General features: G+C 43.7%; 2 protein-coding genes across 2 annotated transcripts in view; both read right to left on the bottom strand.

Moving 5' to 3' along the window:
- LOC118280932 (igLON family member 5-like) overlaps positions 1 to 23,985 on the bottom strand; it is a 251,111-nt gene that overhangs the window by 36,115 nt on the left and 191,011 nt on the right. The gene's annotated exons all lie outside the window — the stretch shown is intronic.
- On the bottom strand, positions 406 to 23,410 carry LOC118281004 (uncharacterized). The gene is made up of 14 exons (XM_050700653.1): positions 23,052 to 23,410; positions 16,278 to 16,432; positions 15,686 to 15,843; positions 14,776 to 14,983; positions 13,858 to 14,030; positions 13,105 to 13,233; positions 11,416 to 11,620; positions 6,840 to 7,016; positions 5,634 to 5,806; positions 4,878 to 5,006; positions 3,570 to 3,786; positions 3,064 to 3,227; positions 2,109 to 2,237; positions 406 to 765 (listed from the first exon to the last, which is right to left on the bottom strand). The coding sequence occupies exons 2-14, from the start codon at positions 16,426 to 16,428 to the stop codon at positions 496 to 498; spliced, it is 2,283 nt and encodes a 760-aa protein (XP_050556610.1). The 5' UTR covers positions 16,429 to 16,432; positions 23,052 to 23,410; the 3' UTR covers positions 406 to 495.

The following is a 23,985-nucleotide window of genomic DNA, read 5'->3' as shown; positions in this document are numbered from 1 at the left end:
GTGGCGCCCACTTGAGGGAAGCATTATCAAGTGTTAGTAGTAGTTTTTAATTTTTTGACGCCCCCAGAATTTGTCGTCCTGGGCCACGCCGGCACTGCTTATTGGTTAGTATTTGTCCGTTTCACCGCTCCGCTACATCGCACCGCTCTGGTGGACAGGCAGCCTAATACTGTTTGGTAATCACTACATAGTATAAAACAAAGTCGCTTTCTCTGTCCCTATGTCCCTTTGTATGCTTAAATTTTTAAAATTACGCAACGGATTTTGATGCGGTTTTTTTTAATAGATAGAGTGATTCAAGAGGAAAGTTGACATGTACCTATGTGTAATACATGCATAATATTATACCAGTGCACCCATGCGAAGCAGGGGCGGGTCGCTAGTTATCAATAAATAAAACAACGATTAAAAATATTTAACTAAAATAAAATATTTATTATATAAAAAATATTATTATAATACATTAACAATCACTTTGCAATAACTATTACCTACTTATTTTTTAATTCTCTTGCTGCGTCGTAGCATTCCATCACCCTCGTCATTCTCGCTGCTGGTTTGTCTCTTACTACTCTGCTTTCTCTTGCTACTCTTGTCACTCTCACTTTTATCATTAGTGTGACTCTCACTCTCTTTCTCTCCCTTCTTCTTGGCCAGTAATAGCTTCGCGACTCGTTTGGGCTTGGGCGAGTACGCCCAGAGCAACATTTCCATGTGTTCCGGCGTGGGCGCGCGGTCCGCTGTGAACAGCCTCGCGTCTGCGTACTGGAGGGCAGAGGTATAAATTAGAATCATGTTCAGTAATTTTTACATATATACATACATAACCTCACGCCTGTCTCCCATGGGGGTAGGCAGAGACAATGGAACGCCAATTGCCACGGTTCTTACACACTTCTTTCGCTTCATCAACAGTCATCAGTCTTTTCATGCATGCTCGTCGGTTAAAGGTACTTTTAATTTGGGCCTTCTTTAATATATCGCCGATCTGGTCGCTATATGTCCGTCTGGGGCGCCCTCTACCGACGGTCCCACTCATATTCGCCTTGTATACTTCTTTCGTAAATCTGCTTTTATCCATCCTTTCAGTAATTTTTCTTCTTTCTATTTTCATGTATGACGTTGCCCCACTCTAGGATTTTCTCCTGTGTCGTGGGTGCGTTTACAAACATACAAGTGAACATCGTCTGCGGTATTTCCGCACCGACCTTCAAACCTTCACGAAAAGTGCATACACCATTTTAAAAGGCCGGCAACGCACCTGTGACTCCTCTGGTGTTGCGGGTGTCCAAGTGCGGTGCTGATTGCCTACCATCAGGTGACTCGTTTGCTCGTTTGCCAACTATTCCATTAAAAAAACCAGTTCATAATATATGCACATGACACCCAGACCCGAAACAAGAATTTGTGGATCACACAAAGAGTTGCTTCGTGCGGGAATCGAACCCGCTACACGTTGCTCAGCCACCGTGCAGTCACCTTATTCTACCCTTTTTTTAGGGCGGGAAATCGTCCACTGTCTTCTCCCGCCTTGGGCGAGGCGAGAGGGAGTGTCAGACTCTTACTGACTATAAACCACCCCGTTCCTACTGCTGCTTTTCGAGCCGGAGCCCCGGTAACACGTTAGGTAGTCCGCCACTCCGGATCAGGTATCTGCCCTACTGGGCCCCATCTGGTGGTCTGAACTTATTGTAACATTATATAACACTAGCTACTTCCGCGCGGTTTCACCTGCTCTGCTTGGCTCCTATTGGTCATAGCGTGATGTTTTATAGCCTATAGCCTTCCTAGATAAATGCACTATTCAACACAAAAATAATTATTCAAATCGGAATAGTAGTTCCGGAGATTAGCGCGTTCAAACAAACAAACAAACTCTTCAGCTTTATAATCTATACTAATATTATAAAGCTAAAGAGTTTGTTTGTTTGATTGTTTGTTTGTTTCTCAGGAACTACTGGTCCGATTTAAATAATTCTTTTTGTGTTGGATAGCGCATTTATCGAGGAAGGTTATAGGCTATAAAACATCACGCTACGATTAATAGGAACCGAGCAGAGCGGGTGAAACCGCACGGAAGTAGCTAGTATGAGTATTTGGATGGTCACCTTGTCCCTGAGCAGCGAGAGTTCCCGGTTCCTGACATATTCCCAGGTGTAATCTTCGCCGTGCGCGCGCATGTTGCCCAGCCCCCTGCGATCACCCCCCGCTGCGCTGTACGCCGCTACAAACGCTTTCTGAACCAAAACAAACAGTTTCCTGTGTCAATGTATCGAGAGGTGATGTGTGTACAATCACTAGATATTATAGGTAGTAATGTAACGGTAAAATGGGGTGAATAGAAACTCAGGGGGTGAATAGAATTTTTTTTTATTAGGATTATTAGTTTGTTTTCATGTTTTTGGTTTTAATAGAGCATTTTTGGTTTTAATAATGAATTAATAAAATGGTGTAAACAGTTCTAAATTACGTGAAAACACAACAAAATGTTGTTCCTATTCACCCCTGATTTGTTTCTATTCACCCCGTTTTACGGTATTTTATTTTCGGACAAGCCCGCCACAACCTCCCATACCGCTGCAACTCCTGTACACCAGGATCTACAGTAGATACAACCGTGAAAACACCGGAACACTGAAGTCCAACGTCCCAGGGACATGAATGACTGTCTTGGATCCCGCAACGAAATATATCAGAAGATATTATTAGAGGAGAAGAAAAAAATTTATATGTATCCCTTTCATATTTTTTTTTAAAAAACGTTGCCCCACACTAGGATTTTTTCCTGTGTCGTGGGTGCGTTTACAAACATACAAGTTCACATACACATTGCACATGACACTCAGACCCGAAACGACAATTTGTGGATCGCACAGAGAGTTGCTCCGTGCGGGAATCGAATCCGCTACCCGTTGCGTGGCAGCCAGTTGGCCAGCCACCACACCAACCGTGCAGTCAATTATTCCCTTCTCTGTCACCTGCAGTAGCACGCCTGCACGGTGAAACCAGTGTACAATACATGTTCCCCCTCTCTTTCTCTACATATATCTCCCTCTCCCTCACCTGTTGTTCAGTAATGTTGTCCCCCGCCAGTTGCTCCGCCCTCCGGACGGCATCGAGCGGCAGGTACGGGCTGGATCTGATCGCAGCGCGCGCCTTCAGCTGATGCAGGGACCTCTCCAGGCTCGCGATGGCTTCCTTCACCTTGGATATCGCCTTCGTAGTGGCTGCAATTTGTTAAAGATTATCTATCTATACTAATATTATAAAGCTGAAGAGTTTGTTTGATTATTTGTTTGAACGCGCTAATCTCCGGGACTACTGTTCCGATTTGATTAATTCTTTTTGTGTTGTATAGTGCACTAGCTACTTCCGCGCGGTTTCACCCGCTCTGCTCGGCTCCTATTGGTCATAGCGTGGTGTTTTATAGCCTATAGCCTTCCTCGATAAATGCACTATTCAACACAAAAAGAATTATTCAAATCGGACCAGTAGTTCTGGAGATTAGCGTGTTCAGACAAACAAACAAACTCTTCAGCTTTATAATATTAGTATAGATAACTCCTTACTTCTCTTGCTGCGCCTCTCTCCGTCGCTCTGCTCGTCCGTGTCGCTGCCCACCACCTGTGCCTCGTTCTCAATCTCCCTCCGTCTCTCTCTCAGCTCCCTGGGCGTGCGGAAGTACTCCGAGAGTGCCCTGCGGTCGGGAGAGTACGCCCAGAGGATCATCTCTACGTGCTCCTCTGTAAGCTCTCCATCTTCATCGAAGAGGTCCGCGCGGGCGAGCTGCAAGTACATGTCATCGGAGTTAGGGCTTCAGCTCAAAGCAGACGTTACTACGGGGTAATTTATAACGTCACGCCTTTAATCCTCGAAGGGGTAGGCAGAGGTGCACATTATGGCACATAATGCCAATGTACACCCACGTTTCACAATTTATGTTGTAAGTCCCATGTAATAGGTGGTGAGACTTCCAGACTCCGTGTTACCACTGAAAATTTTCGAAAAAGCCCAGTAATACTTCGCCCGACCCGGGAATCGAACCCGAGACCCCTTGCCCGGCAGTCGCACTTGCAACCACTCGGCCAACGAGGCAGTACGGGGTAGTTCTTAGTCAGTAAACGGCTGAAACTCCTCGTCTCCTACAGGGTGGGCGGAGGCATGTGATGATATTCTTCCCATAAAAAGAATGTCTTTTTTTTTTTTTTTTTTTGAGTGGGGAAAATCATCCAATGACTTCTCCCGCCTTGGGTGAGGCGAGAGGGAGTGTCAGACTCTTACTGACTAAAAACCACCCGGTTCCTTCTCCTGCTTTTCGAGCCGGAGCCCCGGTAAACCCGCTAGGTAGTCCGCAGCTCCGGATCAGGCATCAGCCCTACTGGGCCCCATCTGATTTAAAGAATGTCTGGGTAATAGTCAACTATGTAATCAGCCAGCCGCGGCCAATACAGGCGACTCTTTAGTTACTTCCATGGCGATGCTCCAGTCTCCGACTAGACATGAACCAACCGGAGCTGCGGACTACCTAGCGGGTTACCGAAGCTCCGGCTCGAAAAGCAGGAGAAGGAACGGGGTGGTTTTTAGTCAGTAAGAGTCTGACACTCCCTCTCGCCTCGCCCAAGGTATGAGAAGCCATAGAGTGATTTCCCCGTATTCCAATTCAAGTATTCCGTATATTCCTTTGGGCCCAGTAGGGCTGATGCTTGATCTGTAGCTGCAGACTGGCTACTGAGTTTATCGGGGCTCCAACTCGAAGCAGGAGAAGGAACGGGGTGGTTTTTAGTCAGTAAGAGTCTGAGACTCCCTCTCGCTTTGCCCAAGGCGGGAGAAGTCATTGGATGATTTTCCCCCTCAAAAAAAGGAACCAAGACAATTACCTTCCTTTTTAGAGGCTTGAGCTCTCTGTTCCGGACGATGTCCCAGGTGGAGTCCTCGTGCTGCGCGCGCACGTTGCGCAGGCGCTGGTACTCGCCGCGCACGCTGCTGTACGCCGCTATGAACGCTTTCTACAACAGAACACAACTCACATTAATGGAACTGGCAATTAGCAACTATTTGTATATATACATATATATATTTTTTATGTTAAATGGGCCGACGTTTGGCCGCTATCTCGCCTGATGGTAAGTGATGATGCGGCCTACGGTGGAGCACGTCTGCCCATAAGCAACCTATTCACTCGGGCTTTGAAGACACCCAGGTTATACCCATCAGGAAACACAGACTCCGGCAAGGAGTTCCACTCCCTAGCAGTTCGCACAAGGAAGCTTGAAGCGAAGCGCTTCGTGCGAGTGATAATTCGTAAAGGTTGCCTTTTTCTCTCTCCCCTGCTCCCAATTTCCATCTCTCCTATTCATCCACCCATCCCTCCCCTCTATTTCACTCCACTTCTGACAGTCTTTCCTTTGCCCTGTACCTTCACCCCCTTGTCCCCTCTCGCTCTACTGTTACTCATCACTCTCCCCCTGTGACTGTAACACTCCCTCTCACCTGTTGTTCAGTGATGTTGTCTTTTCCTGTCTTAGTTGTCTCCTCTTCTCTAGTTTTCTTCTACTCTCCCTCTTGCTATATCACTCTCTCTCTTTTAATCACCCGCCCATTCTCCCTTGTCGCTTACACCCTCTCCCTCTCACCTGTTGCTCAGTAACGTTGTCGCCCGCGAGTTCCTCCGCCCTCCGAACTGAGTCGAGCGGGAGGTACGGGCAGTTCTGCTTGATGGCGCGCCGCGAGTGGAAGTCCTCCAGGAACTTGTCGAACACGGCCAGCGCCGCCAGGATGTTCGCCTTCTTCCTGTCCTTGCGGGTCTCTGGAAGGTAACGTTATGAATTTATTATACAAGCATGAATGGCTTTCAAAGAAGTCAAGGTCACCCTCCTTATGTCAAGATCATCCTTCTTATGTCAAGGTCACTCTTCATATGTCAAGGTCTCCCTTCTTGTGTCGAGGTCACTTATATGGAGTCAACGTCACTTTTCTGAGGTCAAGCAAACTGTTCTGAAGTAAAGCTAATTTTTAACCACCTTCAAACGAGCCAGTTCTTTGTTTGATCTGAATGTCTGTCCCTAGTGTGACGTCACATTTTATAATTTTACATCTAGAAATAATTATTTAATTAAAACAGCAGTTCCAAAATTTGTTTTACATATTTAAATTAAAAAACATTTTTTAAGTAAAAGATTATAATAATTGAAATGTGACGTCACGAAATTTAAGACCCCTCCCACCCTCTTGTCACACAATGTCACACTTCGTCGACCCCCTCCGTCCCCCTTAACGTGTGACGTAATTATTGGATGGCCCCTAAAGGAGTAACCACTGTAACCGCGAGTCTGTAGATGGCCTGAATAATATTATAGGAAAACTAGCGGACCCGACAGACGTTGTCCTGTCTACACGTCTTTAATTTGAAAATTTTAAACTTTTTTTAATAAGCTAAAACATTCTGGACCTTTTTGATGAAAATTGTCATTCAAATGTTATGACAATATCTAACGTCATTAATATTTGACACTGCGATGGTAGCGCCGTCTGTCGGATCCAATGTAAAACATTCCAAAATCAACAACTACAAATAAATTAAAATTTAATTAAAAAAACATTGTCAAGCGGACAAAATTGTGAATGTAAACCATTCTCAGATCCCCTTGAACACACACAAAAAAAATCATCAAAATCGATCCAGTCGTTTAAGAGAAGTTCAGTGACATACACACGTAGAGAAGAATTATATATATAAAGATTGTATTATTACACAAATCAAGCTAATTTTCTTCAAGTGTCAAGGATCGAACAACACGCTTGTTGCATGGTAGTAGTCTAGTAGGTACTGGTTCACTCACGGCGCAGCACCTGCTTGGCAGTGGACATGAGGCCGCTGAGCACCATGCGCTGGTAGAACGGGTCCCTGCCTCGCAGCGCCCGCAGCGTGCGCTGTGCAGCCGCCGCATTCTTGAACCCCAGGCCCGGCACCGTCTTCGGCGGGAGTGTCGGCTCGCTCGCCATGTCTGTGGTCAGCTCTGCAATCACACAAAGTGTTGTTTGTGTTATTAACTGCCGCACTCAGAGACATTTAATGATAACTTAAACTAGTCTTTAGTTACGATTTTGTATCGAAAACGATTGCTAAGGGATGGTTTAGGTAACCATTAAATGACTCTGAGTGTGGCAGTAAGTGTAGGGGAGCCATGCTTCGGCACGAATGAGCCGGCTCGACCGGAGTGGTACCACGGCCGAGCAGAAAACCGACGTGAAACAACCACAGCGTTGTGTTTCGTTGTGTGAGTGAGGTTACCGGAGGCCCAATTCCCCCTTCCCAATCTTCCCCATTCCCGATTCCCGAACAACTACCCTTAAATTCCTAACTCCCAAAAAGCCGGTAACGCACTTGTAAAGCCTCTGGTGTTTCAAGTGTCTATGGGCGGCGGCGATTGCTTACCATCAGGTAATACGTCTGCTCGATTACCGGCGTGTTTCATAAAAAAACAAGCGTACAATAGGCTAGTTTCCTACTAGTCAAATTCAATACTTTTTTCGAAACGTCAAAAACGATATTTTCTATGAACTTTGTATGAAATACTCTATTATGACGTCGTCATTAGATTTTGACGTCAAACAGCAGACTTAATTCTAGAAATTTATGTATCTAGAAAAAATCGAAAATTAAGTAGTTCATCAAATCTATGAATGAGAGTGTGATTATTTTTGAATATTTTATTGTATTGAAAAGTTGTAATAATTTATTTTTGACCCAGTCATCATCCATATTGTCACCTCTGACTGACAGACACTATACATTAGACAGAGACCGTGCAGCAGCGCTCTCTGATAAACCTGAACCTTTTACACTGCGATCTCCAACCCGCCTGCCTGCGGAGATTATGGCAAACCCTCTTATGTAGAGGAGGCTCGTAGTCCAGCAGTGGACTGTCACATAATAATACACAGCATTTTAAGAGTGCTTCCCTACCAGAGATGTGCTATGTAGCTATGATATGCGATACTAAGATGTAATAGCTAAGCTGAGAAACTATGTGACCGTTTCCACTGATACTAAGCTATGTAGCTGTGCGAGTAAGCTGTGAAATGAAGATGCGCCGCCGCAAAGTAGCTGCACGAGGAAGATGCGATGTATCGATAGTAGGGAAGCCATCCATAGCACGCATCTTTCCATATAAAAACATCTTCGCTGACGTTTCCACCAGTGCTAAGCTATATGTACCAATAAATGTAATTGGTGGAAGTCAAACGCATCCAGAGCAACGTAGCATAGCATATCTCTGGTAGAAAAGCAACTTAAACGTGATAGCTACCCGAGACTGAACAGGGACTGTACATACGTACATACTCTATGTTACTCAGCAATATCAGTATAGTTAGGTTTAGTTTCAGTTTCTTTTTTTTTTAAAAAAAAACGTTGCGCCGCCCTAAGATTTTCTCCTGTGTCGTGGGTGCGTTTACAAACATACAAATTCACATGACACCCAGACCCGAAACAACAATTTATGGATCACACAAATAGTTGCTCCGTGCGGGAATCGAACCCGCATTACCGCGCCAACCGTGCGGTAAAATTCACCATACCATCACGCCACACTAGACGCACGTCACCGACACAACAGTCACACCAACTCACTTTATATTGAACGAGCTACGGAAGTATTGCCAACAGCTTATCTATAGCAAGAACAAATCCGATATGATAATATATTTACTACACTTTGGAACGAGCAAATAGAGCAACTAGAGGACTGACCGACAGACAGACGTTATTAATATTATTATATTTGCTTTGACGTTCAAAAGTGCCTTCCTGGTCTATTTGAAATAAATGACTTTGACTTTGACTTTGCGAGTGTCGCGCGGCGCGGGCGTGTGTCGCGGCGGCACTACAGTACTGTACAGTATACAGCCGGCGCCGATATATAAACATGGCGGCCGGAGCACGTCACGACTTGTCTGTGTGCGGCCGCGGTACGTAGTGAGTGAACAAGTTACTACAAGTAGCGGTTTGAAATCCCCAATCAAACACGTTCGTGGACAGTAACATCCACAGGAGTCTAGATAGCTAAAAGTGATACAACAGTACGCCTGTCGACGTATCAGTTTTTAGTTCCATAAAATCAGTACGCCACACAACGACGGATTTTTCATACTTTTGTAAAGAATGTTGTACTGTCACCACAGGTATAATTACGACTTTTGTACTGTCACTACATTATTTTACATTTTGCATTATGTGACACTACGCCTGTGGGCGATGTACGAAAAAAGTAGTGTCTTAGTAGCTGCAACCTGTGAGATAGTACTGTCCAAGAATAAGTAATGGGGTAACCACCGTAAACGCGAGTCTGTAGACGGACGCGGGTAGTTCGCCACCCGAACGTCGGGCGACGCGTTGAGTTTCGCACGCGCTTCAAAAACTCGTCATACCATCATGGATCTTTTTTAATTTTTTTTTTGAGGGGAAAAGTCATCCTCCATCCAGGGGGTGTCATGTGCATGTGAACTTTGTATGTTTGTAAACGCACCCACGACACAGGAGAAAATCCTAATGTGGGGCAACGTTTAAAAAAAAAAAAAAACCAATAACTAATTCTCCCGCCTTAAGCAAGGCGAGAAGGAGTGTCAGACTCTTACTGACTAAACACCACGTTCCTACTCCTGCTTTTCGAGCCGGAGCCCCGGTAACCCGCTAGGTAGTCTGCAGCTCCGGGCATTGGGATCTAGAACTTGATTAGTGATACCACGGCCTCACGAAAACCGACGTGAAACAACGCGTTCGTGTTCGAAACAATGTTTCTTTGTGCGAATGACGTTACCGGAGGCCCAAATAATCCCTTCCTAATTTTCCCAATTCCTGATGTCTCAATAACCCTTAAATTCCTAACTTCCAAAAGGCCGGCAACGCACTTGTGACGCCTCTGATGTTTAGGGTGTCGATTGCTTACCGTCAGGTGATCCGTGTGTTCGTTTACCGGCTTATAACATAAAAAAATGTTTTGTCATAAAACTCAAAAACTCCTTCAGCTTCAACCCAGTCGATCCAGGGGGCCTACTCCGGTTCTCGAATGCGAAGTTTCGTTTAATCTTCGGCCGTAGGTTTTATTGATTTACTAATAGAATTACTTGAAATAACGTTTTATTTTTAATTTCATATCAAAACCTTTTTATTTATCTTCATTTCATTCGTTCATTTTTGTTCACAAAAGATCGTAATAAATAGAATTGTAGTATGCAATCTGCCAAGTTTCGTCCGAAACTTCGTTTTTCCCCCAGAGTAGGCCCCAGAGTACTTCGTCTGCGCAATCATTAACGATTCATAAAAAATCGCGGGTACCTATGTGATTAATGAGTCAATATTGACGATCAATAGTAGGTTATAAATAAAATATTATTGTTTTACAGTAATCTTATCTACCGTTACGTAGTGATGATACGTAGGTAAGCCATCTATCGGTAATTTGTGGATAAGTCAATAAACAAACTTTTCATTCTAACTTTATCATGTTCAAACAACACTCAACAGGTTATCCCAAAAATGGTGTATTAATAAATAAATAAATGACAAGTGCAACTGGTCTTGTTTGACTTACTCACTCTTTATTTATATTTCATTAATATTCGTTCACTCGTCCCTGTCTCCCGCACTGTGTTACTGCAATATACTGCGACATACCAATACTTACTGTACCTAGCCGTGATTCATACATTGTTGTTTTGACAGATAAGTGACAGTGACTACAGATTCAATATACAAATGTCAATTGTCACTTTGACATTATACGTTACGTTTAGAAATTTTCGATTAATCAGATTTACCGTAACATCTACACATCCATCGCATGTTTGACAGAGCAGTAACCACAGATTAAATGTCCAAACGTCACTTTGACAGTAATTGATTCGTTTAGGAACAATTTGTAATGTTTATCACAATTATTAATATAATGTTACGGATAAAGAAATAGAGATGGCGTTAGTAGTACAATAATATTTTTCCAAGAAACAAAACAAAAAATGTTTGATAACACATCTACATAATATTAATTTAAATTACTAGTAGAATAAATCTATAGTTGTGATAGGTTTTCAGTGCACGGTTGGCGCAATGGCTGGGTAACCGGCTTCCGCGCAACGTGAAGCGGGTTCGATTCCCGCACAGAGCAACTCTTTGTGTGATCTACAAATTGTTGTTTCGGGTCTGTGTGTCATGTGTATGTGAACTTGTATGTTTGTACACGCACTCACGACACAGGAGAAAATCCTAGTGTGGGGCAAAAAAGCAACTATCCCACAAAGGTGCTCATGTTATGAGATAGTAAAAATAAAAACAAGCAAAAATAAAAACAGACCGCGTATGTAAAACGAATGTTTATTGAATAAAAATAAATGCACGAACAATCACGAGTTATTGTTTACTCCGCTTGGAGGGCGAGTCGTCCTCCCGCGCGCTGCTCCTCCGCTTCCTGTCCTCCCTGTCCTCCTTGTCCCCCTTGTCCTCTTTAGTCTCCGGCAGGTACTTCTTGACCCGGGCCGGCTCGGGCGAGTATGCCCACAGCAACATCTGCAGGTGCTCCGCCGTCGGCTCATCCTTGTCATTGAACAGCTTCGCTTCTGCGTGCTGCGAGACAAACGGTGAAGAATTTTAAGTAAGTTTTTTTTTTATGGAATAGGAGGCAAACGAGCAAACAAGTCACCTGATGGTAAGCGATCAGCGCCGCCCATGGACACCCGCAACACCAGAGGAGTCACAGGTGCGTTGCCGGCCTTTTTTTAAAAAGGAGTATGCTCTTTTCTTGAAGGTTTGAAGGTCGTATCGGTTCGGAAATACCGCCGACGACAGCTCATTCCACAGTTTTGCTGTGCGAGGCAGAAAGTTGCGCGAGAAGCGCACAGTTGTGGCCTGCCAACCATCTATATGGTGGGGATGGAAATGCTGTCGTGTGGGTCGATGGCGAAAAGAAGCGGCAGGTATAAGACCAAACAATTCCTCAGAGCACTCCCCGTGGTATAAGCGATAGAAAATGCACAACAAAGCTACATCTCTACGCATTGCCAAAGTGTCAAGTGTCAAGTCGTAAGTATCCATTATAATATTATTCAGACGGGGAATATGACTGACTCGTTAGTCGAGTGGTCGCAAGTTCGACTGCCGAACAAGGGGTCTCGGGTTCGAAAGTATTACTGGGCTATTTTCGGATTTTCGAAAAATTTCGCGGTAGTAGCACGGAGTCTGGAATTGTGTCCAGTATATGGCAATAGGCTCACCCCCTATTACATGGGACTTATAACACAAATGGTGAACAGTGGGTGTACATTGTATAGCGGCATTACGTGCCGTGAGTGTGTGTACGGGGAACATCTCGAAGAATTGAAATGGTAAGTGTGGGAGAGCCATGCTTCGGCACTGCTGGGCCGACTCGACCGGAGTGATACCACGGCCGAGCAGTACACCGACGTGAAACAACGCTTGCGCTGTGTTTCGGCCCAATTACCCTTCCCAATCCCCGATTCTTTCACTTCTTTCGATTCTCGAAACAACGCTTGCGTTGTGTTTTGTTGTGTGAGTGAGGTTACCGGAGGCCCAATTACCCCCTTTCCAATCCCCGATTCCCCAACAACCCTTAAATTCCAAACCCCCAAAAGGCTCTGGTGATTCAAGTGTCCATGGGCGGCGGCGATTGCTTACCATCAGGAGATCCGTCAGCTCGATTAACGGCTTATTTTATAAAAAAGGACTGCACTTTTTTATGTAAGAAAATTATACAAATGACACCTCCTGCCCTGGATGAGGCGAGACACAGTGTCAGACTCTTATTGACTAAACACTACTCTACTCCCCTGCTCTGAGCCATGTATAAGGTGTTCTAAAAGTATCTGCCACGGCTTTAATGGGAGGTAGTGTTGTGTTTGAACATTACAATCATCATCATCAGCCGAGAGGCGTCCACTGCTGAACAAAGGCCTCCCCCTTGGTCCTCCGCACAACATTACCTCCCATTATAATCGTGGCAGATGATTTGAGAACACCTTATAGTCTCGCCTCTGGTGGTCTGGTCGAGCAGCGATCTACTTGTGCGGTACCAAATATGATGACGTCACTACCTTCTCCTTAAGAGTCTTCAGCTCTCTGTTCCGGACGATGTCCCAGGTGGTGTCCTCGCCGTCCGCGCGCACGCTGCGCAGGCGCTTGTACTCGCCCGACACGCTGCTGTACGCCGCTATGAAGGATTTCTGAAATAATAGCATCCATTTCATTATCACCATCCTATCTCTTCCCCGACTAATGTCATAGATCAGGCAGCAGTACTCTTAGGTAAACCTGAAACCTTTAATCTGCGCCCTTCAACATGCACACCAAGTGTGGAGATTGCTGATCTTCTTTTAACAGAAGAGGTTCATGGTCGAGCAGTGGACTGTAAAGTGTCACCCTCTTTTAATTCGTGAGGTGACCGGAATCTTAATCGTTCTTCCATCTTCAATCACCGAATTTTCGCATCCATATAAGTGACCTATGCAAGTCTATATTATTCATTTCAAATAGACCGGGAAAGCAGTTTTGAACGTAAAGGCAAAAATTACAATATTAAAACAAAATGTTAGTCTGTCTGTCTGTCGGTCAATCCTCTAGTTGGTCTATTTGCTCGTTCCAAAGTGTAGATTCCTATGGAGAAGGATGAGCAAGAAACTCCGTGGGTTACTCTTTTACAATCAGGGGCCTTAGTCTGCTATTACAATTGTGTCAGAATGGTCGATCACTGAGCAGTGCGAGAGGGACGGAGCTATACAACCTACATAGCTCCGTCCCTCTCGCTCTGCGACTAAGGCCCCTGCAGTCTCCCACCAGGTGACACGTACCTGTAGTGGTGTGACGTTGTCCCCGGCTCGCCGCGCCGCCGTCCGCACGTGTCCCAGCGCGAGGTACGCGTTGTTCTGTCTGCTCAGGTGTAAGGACTCGAAGTCGTCCAGGAACTTCTCGAAGATGGCCATCGCCTCCTTGATGTTCGAGATCTTCGTCTCGTCGCGGGTGCCTGCAACATGTAGGGGGGGGGGTTAGTGGCTGGTCATGGCAATATGGTGGTGGGGATGACGATGATGCTTCTATAGTATAAGCAACTTAATCACTCGGATTTTGAAGATGTCCAGGTAGGCTTCGCGGTACACAAATCAGAGACTCTGGAAAAGAATTCCATTCTTTCGCTGTAGAACAGAAAACACCTCATGAAAAGACTTGAGGTGATATGCTTCGTGCTAATTACTTCATATTCTGGCATAGGTTACTCTAGCATTGTGTGTATTTGGAATTTTTTATGGTTCAAGCCGGTAAACGACCAAGAGGATCACCTGATGGTATGCAATCGCCGCCGCTCGTCGATACCCGAAACAGCAAAGGCGTATAAGTGCGTTACCGGCACAGTTTGCCGGCCCATTCGTGCCGTATCATGACTCTCACACAGTACTTCTAGCATAGCATGTGTTTATGTTGATATGATATGTAATGATGAGGGATATCTTAGTGGTAACACTGACCACCGAACCACGCTGCCTGCGCTCTCTCTCTCTACTCTCACTCTCACTCTCCAAAGAGAATGTAATCGGCCATATATAGTTTTGTCGGACTGTACACTAGTTTATAAGTTTTTTAACATGTACCTCTTAACGAATAAATAAAGGGAAGGTAATAAATTGGCCATGAAATTAGGTCTAAAGTAAAACAGTGTTCTTTAAATCAATATCCCGAAATACTCCCATCACAGTGCGTGTACTGGTACTTACAAGTGAGCACCCTCTTGGCGCGCCCAATCAGTCCCTTGACGGCGAGCCGCTGGTAGTCAGGGTCCCGGCCCTCCAGCTCCCGCAGCGTGCCCTCAGCTGCCGCGCGGTCCTTGAACCCCAGCCCCGGGACTGTCTCCGCCGGTAGATCCTTCTTCTCACTCTTCTCGCTCTTCTTGTCCTCTATCTCCACGTCTGATGCTGACGAGCTCTGCAATACAAGGGTTTGTTTTGAACAAACCGTTCGTGGTGCCATACTGGGAGTGTCTCCTGTATCATGGGGGTCTTTACAAGTATTGTGAACAATTCGACCCGTAATGACACCCAGACCCGGAACAACAATTTATGGATCGCACAAAGAGTTGCTCCGTGCGGGAATCGAACCCGCTACCCGTTGCGCGGCAGCCAGTTGCCCAGCCACGGCACTAACCGTGCAGTCATAAACGTGTAACAACTATATATTTGTTGTCATATAAAAAAAAATCTATTTCTACATAAAATAACTATAGTGAGACATGCTAAATTAACTAAAAAAATCACGGTTTACTCACTTAAATTAATGGAGAAAAGCTCTACCAGTTTCGAGACGCGCGCGGTACCGTTGTTGCGTCTACGCAAGCTGTTAATGATAAAGAGTCCTTCTGTGACTTGATACTAGTAGAGCTTCGGACCATAATATTATTATAATATTTACGTGAGTAAGCTGTATTTTTTTTTTATTAAAAATTATCTGTTTTCTTCTCAAACTCGCAATATGTATGCTACACAGCAGCCAGTTGAACAACCACTGCGCCAACGCCAGCCAAATTTAATTTCATGAATTAATTGTAATGACATTAAAATCCAGATTCCATTCGTTGGTAAAATTTATATTCATGGTTATGTAGTCATACAATCACTTGGTGTCCCTCACCTCACCGCTGCCACTCTTCTGTTCTTTCTTCTCTTCCTTCTTGCCGTCCTTCTTGTCTGGCTTGTCAGTCTTCTTGCTGGCGTCGAGGTCCGCCAGCCACTGCTCGAATACTTCCATCGCCTCCTTGATGTTCTTTATTTTGTCTTCTGCCTTCGTCACTGCAAGGTGGAGTGGGGAGGAGTGAGTGTGAGATTATTGTAACTATGTAACCAATCAGCGATTGCTGCCGCCATTGGACATCCGCTACACTAGCCAGAATAGTTACTAATGCATTGGGAGCTTTTCGAGGATTTCAAGATTTTGGAATTGACGATGGGATATGGTGGAGGGGTTTTGTCTCAGTTTTTTTTTTTGGAGGGGGGCACATCATCCAATTACTTCTCTCGCCTTGGGTGATGCGAGAGGGAGTGTCAGAGGGTTGGAAATTTGGCAAGTAGCAATGAGACATTTTCCCGTTAAAAATGGTTTTCTAGGATTATTGAGACACCCCTAGCAATCCGCATTGAGCAAGCGTGGTGATTAACGCTCATTCCTCCTCCGAGCGAGAAGCGGCCTGTGCTGATGATGAACGATGATTGCGTCAGCTACTCACTGGAGAGCACCCGCTTGGCGCGGCCGAGCAGCCCGCGCACGGTGAGGCGCCGGTAGTTGGCGTCGTGCGCCTCCAGCAGGCGCAGAGTCTCCAGCGCCTTCGCCCGGTCCTTGAATCCAAACCCTGAGTCTTCTTTCTCGTCCTTACCCATGGCTCTGTAACGGTACATCAGCTCTATTAATATCATCACCCTTACTCTTCTTGCGGGTAGATACGGATAACCTGATGGTAAGCAATCGCCGCCGCCCATGGACACCCGAAACACCAGAAGTGTCACAAGTGCATTCACGCTACCTGACTTTTGGGATTAGGAATAAAAAAAAAAAAAAAAAAAGGGTTGTTGGGGAATCGGTCATTGGGAACATTGGACAGGTGAGTAATTGGGCCTCCTGTAACCTCACTCACACAACGAAACACAATGCAAGTGTTGTTTTACGTCGGTTTTCTGTGAGGCCGTGGTATCACTCCGGTCGAGCCGACACAGCAGTGCCGAAGCATGGTGAGCCCACACTTAACTTGAATAGGAGACATTAGACAGAGACCGTGCAGCAGCGCTCTCTTAAATTCATTCATTATTATAACTATAAAACACTAGCTACCTCCGCGCGATTTTACCCGCTCTACTTGACTCCTATTGGTCATAGCGGGTCGTTTTATAGCTTTTAACCTTCCTTGATAAATGCACTATACAACACAAGAAGAATTATGAAATCGGACCAGTAGTTCCGGAGATAAGCGCGTTTAAACAAACAAACGAACAAACAAACTGTAGGCTACGCACACACACATTGTACTTTGGACATGAGTATAAAATTAAGTATATATGTATGTGTAACTTACAGCGTGCGGCTGCGCCGCAGTGATGTAATATTCAGTCGCCAATATACCGTGATCACTTTCGGATGTTTTATTTTCCTCGACACCTTTCTGATATTACGTAGTTGGATATAGCATGTGAAAGAATCTATTCATATTAGCTAAAAAACAAACAAACTCTTCAGTTTTATAATATTAGTATAGATAATTAATTAAAGTATAGATATGAGCGAATCCGTTGGCAGAGATTAGTACAAACAACGACATAGTTTCCCAGGAAGTGGCGCTAGTATCGTTTAATGTCCTCTACATACCTACCGCTCTTTAGGTCAAGTGTACGATACTTCCACACTACTTATACTCGTACCTACTAGTTATTTAGTATATGACATCATCTACTAGTAGGTATTGAGTATATAATAGCTACTCATTCTATTTACTTTTAAAACTATTAAATATGTGTAATGTATTCAAATTTACATTTAATCAGTTGATTTATGACAAGTTGAAGATGAACAGTGTCTTGGGAACGGATGGTAGACATCTGGACAAGTAAATCCCCCCTTTTATAGAGGACTAGCTACTTCCGCGCGGTTTCACCCGCTCTGCTCGGTTCCTATTGGTCATAGCGTGATGTTTTATAACCTATAGCCTTTCTCGATAAATGCACTATTCAACACAAAAAGAATTATTGAAATCGGACCAGTAGTTCTGGAGATTAGTGCGTTCAAACAAACTCTTTAGCTTTATAATCTATAATATAAAAATAAGTCGGGTTTTCCTTCCTGACGCTATAACCCCAGAACGCACGAACCGATTTCCACGGTTTTACATTCGTTGGAAAGATCTTGGGCTCCGTGAGGTTTATAGCAAAGAAAATTCAGGAAAATATCAAGAGAAAAGCAGGAAAACATGGAAAATCATTTGTGGCGAAACGGAGTTCGCCGGATTTGCTAGTATTATATAAGTATTAGTATAGAAGTATAGTTATAGATGGAAAATCATTCATCATCCTTTTACCCTGGCCGGATGGGGCGAGTGAGTGTCAGACTCTTACTGACTAAACACCACCTACTTCTGCCTTATGGCCTTGGTATAACTATGGTTTGTGGCTAGTCTCGTACTGTGTGCAAGAATATTTCTTTTTTTTAGTATCATGGCAGTAACAGAAGTTATAGTAGGTAACTATGATCGTGATCGCTACTCATGATGACATTAGAATGCGTGACAAACGAATTTATACACGTGACGCAGATAGATCACCTGATGGTAAGCAATCGCCGCCGCCCATAGACACCAGAGGCGTTACAAGTGCGTTGCCGGCCTTTTAGGGGTTACGAATTTAAGGGTTGTTTGGGGAATCGGGGATTGGGAAGTAATTGGGCCTCCAGTGCCCTCACTTCCACAACGCTGTGGTTGTTTCACGTCGGTTTTCTGCTCGGCCGTGGTATCACTCCGGTCGAGCCGGCCCAGCAGTGCCGAACCATGGGGAGCCCACACTTGAAAAGTGATAAGTGAACCTTTTTTTATGTTAAATGGGCCGACGTTTGGCCGCTATCTCGCCTGATGGTAAGTGATGATGCGGCCTACGGTGGAGCACGTCTGCCCATAAGCAACCTATTCACTCGGGCCTTGAAGACACCCAGGTTATACCCATCAGGAAACACAGACTCCGGCAAGGAGTACCTTTATAATAGATTAGTCTAATATATTGAGGTAAGAGCATGCCTATTTGTATAATAATACGTTTTTTATTCAAACATTACATCACGTTTCAATCATTTCCATAAAATTAGTTCCAAGTTAACGCCGAGTGACGTCACCGCGCAAACATGGCGCGCCCGAACTTAAGTTAAAAACTTAATGCCCGAATACTCAAACGCTACTCAATTTTAAGACGCTCTCAAATGTAGTTCTGTCGCTATCAATTCTTTATAAAATGACAGAGATAGCACGCTATTTAAGTACAACTTAAAATTGAGTAGCGTTTGAGTATTCGGGCGTAAGTTTTTTTTTATGAAACACGTAAACGGTAACTCAGTAATCGAGCAGACGGATCACCTGATGGTAAGCAATCGCCGCCGCCCATGAACACTTGAAACACCAGAGGCGTTACAAGTGCGTTGCCGTCTTTTTGGGAGTTAGGAATTTAAGGGTTGTTGTTCGGGTATCGGGGATTGGGAAGATTGGGAAGTGGGGAATTGGGCTTCCGGTAACCTCACTCACACAACGAAACACAACGCAAGCGTTGTTTTACGCCGGTTTTCTGCTCGGCCGTGGTATCACTCCGGTCGAGCCAGCCCATTCGTGCCAAAGCATGGCTCTCCCACACTTAAAGTAAGTCTTTTTCTCATGTCCACAACACAGACCGAGGTGTTACTTGATTTACATAAATTATGGTAATTATGTCACCCGTGTCGTCTGTCGATACGTTTACATGTTTCAGTAGAAACTTACACTGCGTCACATATTGCCAAGTAGAGCCAATGGTTGCCGAATGTAGTGAATTTGCATTAATCACGTAATCGATGGAAATAAACGTGTGACTTCAGTACATTTTCATATGTTTACGGTGGAACTTGAAATGTGGTGAGAAGTATATTATTCGTATCGTCACGCAATTTTATCCCCGAAGAGGGTAGGCAGAAGTACACATTACGGAACCTAATGTCGCTATACAATGTTTTCACAAACTTTTCACCATTTGTGTTATAAGTCCCATGTAATAGGGGGTGACACAATTCCAAACTTCGTGCTACTTCTGAGAAATTTTCGAAAAACCGACAAAAGCTTAGTAATTCTTTGTCCGACCCGGGAATCGAACCCGAGACTCCTTGTCCACTCGACCAACGAGGCGGTTTATAAACCTATTATGTGTATGTATGATAAAATATATCACGTTAGGAACAAGAATCCTTCAAATAATTGAATTGCACATAGTAGACTGTAGTATTATACAGGTGTAACAGTAAGTGCACACACCGACTAGGAAGTATGTATATAATACAACACATACACAACAGATACATAACACATGTGTAAACACACACGCACACAAGGCCGCGCGTATCGGTCACTCACTCCATGTGAGACTGTGACGTCATACTGCTGTATATACCTACATATATATGTATATGTATATATGTATTGCTGCACGTGAGCTATGTGTGTATGTATATGTGAAGGATTTTCCACCAAAACTTCATTTATACATATATTTGTCCGTATCTACACGGTTTAGACAGGCATTATGTTTCTAAGTTACCTATTCGAATTGTCTTTTCTTTGGGGCCACGGGTGCTCAGAGCGAATCTAGCCGTCCAACTAGTGACCTCAGGGAAGATGGAGTACAGTGGTCATGTCCTGACGTGCACACTGAGGTTCATGGGAGACTCAGATCTCACCAAGAAGTTCTGTACTGTAACAGGCCATGAGGGCTCCGGCACGCTTCGCGGTTGGTCTATTAAGAAGACCGAAGCAGGCATAGCCACCGGGGAGGTTTTACTAACGTAAGTATCCCACACGCCATAGTCGACAAAAAGCTAGACGCCTGTTGCAGGGCTCACCCCGTCAAATGTTATTGGGATAGTAAAATTAATTTAAACCTACTTCTTCATAGCAGCCTTTGTAGCTAGCGGGGTGCGTGAGGGAATGAACGCCCAGCCGTCGCGAGAGACACTCCGGGCGTCGGGGATCGCAGGACGATCTCCGGCCACCATAAGTACGGGCCTGTGGACGGTGAGCAAGGGTAGCTCACCGCCCGACCAGCACCAGACCCGTGTGTATGACGCGTCGCATTGAAGCACTGGTCGGTCGGTGGTTCGAGCAACATGACGTTAGCGTTTTGGTGATAAACTAACTACTAGTAAAAGCGTTGTTGGACATTTCTGGTAAATATATTGTTTTAACAGGACATGGAACGAGGTGGTTTTATTTAAGTTAATAAAAGTGTGACGCTAGTTTGAGGAGATCAACGTATCTTGCATTATTTTGTTTATAATGTCTGCGACTGTGGACATTGCATGAGCATTTAAATCTTCAGTATATTTACTTCGCCGATGGAATCGTGTGTCGACCTCGCCGTCTGCACCGTGCGCTTACTGTGCCTACATCTACCTACATGTGTGTGTGTGTGTGTGCAGTGTGTGGGTAGCTACATACTGTATTGTTGCCTTACACGGCGGGTAGAGGCAGAGACATAATCTGCTTTCTCGAGATACATCGTACATCTCGTGGGAGAGCCATGTCCTTTCGATTGTACCAAACTATATGTAGATGTTATGTACCAAACGTCCAATACATGCTCTACTTATTTTTACTAGTCTTCTAGGCAGAATTACTTTCGCATTTCAACCGCTTTCCCGTGGGATAAAAAGTAGTCTATGAGTTATTCCAGACCAGAATCAACCCCTATTCGTCATCTCAATCCCTTGAGCCGTTTTAACGTGAAGAAGTAACAAATAAAAATTTTCGCATGTACAATATCAGTAGTAATAAGTAAGTAGGGAATTGATTATTATTGTTTTTGTTTATAGCATACCTAAGCCGGTAAACGAGCAGACGGATCACCTGAGGGTAAACAATAACCGCCGTCCATGGACACCCGGAACACCAGAAGCGTTATAAGTGTGTTGGTGGCCTTTTGGGGGTTAGGAATATAAGGGTTGTTGGGGAATCGGGGATTGGGAAGATTTAAAAAGGGGGTAATTGAGCCTCCCGGGAACCTCACTCACACAACTAACAACATTACTTGATAGCAATGAGTATCTTGGGATGACGATAATCTGCTTTCCATCGCAATTCATCATAGAGGAACAGTTTACGATTGATGACGATGATTCGGTCGCTGCGGTGTGTGTGGTGAGCTCATCCCCGCGGTAGTAGATGTAACGCGGATATATTGGTACATTGTAAACATTACTATACGATATAAATATATTTAATTTACATAATATTGTTGAAATATTGTGTCGTCAACATCATAGATAGATAGTTAGTAGATATAGGTACATACGTGATCTCATAAACTCACGTCGCGCTCGTATATACAGAGATCAAACAGTTACACAGCAGTTAAAACACTACTTATAATATATTATTCCATGTATCCCAGTTGGCACCTGAGTGTATGTGCTTGCTTAGTAGTAACAAAAAAAGTAGGTAACCTGTGCGACGCGTTGTAACTAACCTACATCTACAGTAATAAATAAAATTGGAGTATCAGTTTGTAATAGGTACTGAAATAACCGCTTTGTACTACGTGCATTATGAAGACGTGATAATTTCATCAGAATAATAAGTATTTTTTACAACTTTGGTCTGTTTGTTCCGGCTAAAACGACTGGCTGGCTCTGAAACGACTGGATCGATTTTGACGGGACTTTTATTGGCAGGTAGCTGATGTATCTACTAAGAAGTAACTTAGGCTACTTGTATTTTAGAAAATTGGAAAACAAAACAAAGTTATGCCCTAAAATTCATATTCACTTCTAAAATTCATTTTTTAGACACAAAGTCCGTCACCCACGCGAATAAAGCCGCGGGCTATTAGCTAGTAAGTTCTATTCATGATAATGCAAAAGTTACCGATTTTGATCAATTTAGGATTTTTCAGAAACTTATGTCAACTAAAAATGGAACGTGAAAGTTGAATGAGAAATGAACCAAGTATTAATAGACTGTATAAATAATGAGCCGGTAACTAAGTCAATAAACATACATACATATAATATTGTGCTGACATAAGTCAGTTTTTGTTAAATCTCACAAGTAATCGAGTTATTTGTATAAATGACATCACTATCTAGTAGGTGAACTATTATTTCAAACGCTAAACACATTTATCAAGATAATAATTAATTTATTTACAAATTATTACATTCGCGAGCAAATCGAAATAGATAAACAAATACGCGGGAACTGAAATAATAAATACAGATTAAATAAAAATGTACTTACATTTTTTAAATTAAATTAATTTGTTCCTAAATATCGACTAGTATCACTCAACGTGTTGGACACGTTAATATTTAATTATAATATTATTTCCACACTTGTAGCGCGCACTGAGATTCTCTGTTCACTAAATACTATTTTCATTCAAATAGCAGTCCACTTCGAGCGGGAATATTTCATATTACACGGCGGAAATAAGAAGCGTTGCTAACAGTAACACGTTAAGTTACATCGAGTGATATTGAAATTGGCCGTGTTATCGAGAAGCGACAAAATCGACCAAAATAAAGCGATGACGCAATCATTTCGTTGCTATTCCAAGGTTGTGTTTATATTGCGGAGTGACATCATGGGCCTGTGTGTGTGTGTGTGCACTGTACCGGGCGCCCTGCGGGGCTCGTCGGCAACCTTCGCGCTATCGACTGGCCTACTAACAAATAGACACTTAATTATATTGCCGCTACTATATCACTTGTCTGTCGGTTACTTTGTATGTAAACACACTTATATCAATCAGTTTCAGCCGCACGCCGCGCGCCGCTTCCTATAAAGAATGAAAACTAAGAAAATACTGTTTGTGTACAAATTAATGTTTACAACATTCTGATGTCTAGTCTAAACAACAGCTGTATGTAAATAATAGTAAAATGAGTACAGCAATGTAATTGACTAAATGATGCGGCACAGTTGAGTCGATATGTATTAATATCTGCGAGCATGCATCGAAAGTTATTTGTGTACTTATTTATATCGCGATCAAATCACACCAAGTTTCAACTAGGTATTCAAAATTGCCGCGCTCTGAATGACCGCGGTTGAAGTTTATGTTTTAGTTAAACTAAAATTGTTACAATGATTGTTAAAATGATTATTATTTTTACTGTGAATTAAACTAAAATGTAAATTAAAATAAAACATTTCTTGCAAAATATTTTGC

Source organism: Spodoptera frugiperda, chromosome 19 (assembly GCF_023101765.2).
Source record: "Spodoptera frugiperda isolate SF20-4 chromosome 19, AGI-APGP_CSIRO_Sfru_2.0, whole genome shotgun sequence".
NCBI lineage: Eukaryota > Metazoa > Arthropoda > Insecta > Lepidoptera > Noctuidae > Spodoptera > Spodoptera frugiperda.
Note: the sequence above shows the minus strand (reverse complement) of the source record. Positions and strands in the feature narration are given on the sequence as shown.

What these genes read in the sequence shown, in the direction of transcription:
- LOC118281004 (XM_050700653.1), bottom strand. Translation starts at nt 16,428, where the DNA reads ATGGGTAAGGACGAGAAAGAAGACTCAGGGTTTGGATTCAAGGACCGG. An exon ending in ACAACGTTACTGAGCAACAG is followed by an intron (nt 5,007 to 5,633) that starts GTGAGAGGGAGA and finishes GTTCTGTTGTAG; the next exon opens with AAAGCGTTCATAGCGGCGTA. An exon ending in TCTCGCTGCTCAGGGACAAG is followed by an intron (nt 766 to 2,108) that starts GTGACCATCCAA and finishes TCTGCCCTCCAG; the next exon opens with TACGCAGACGCGAGGCTGTT.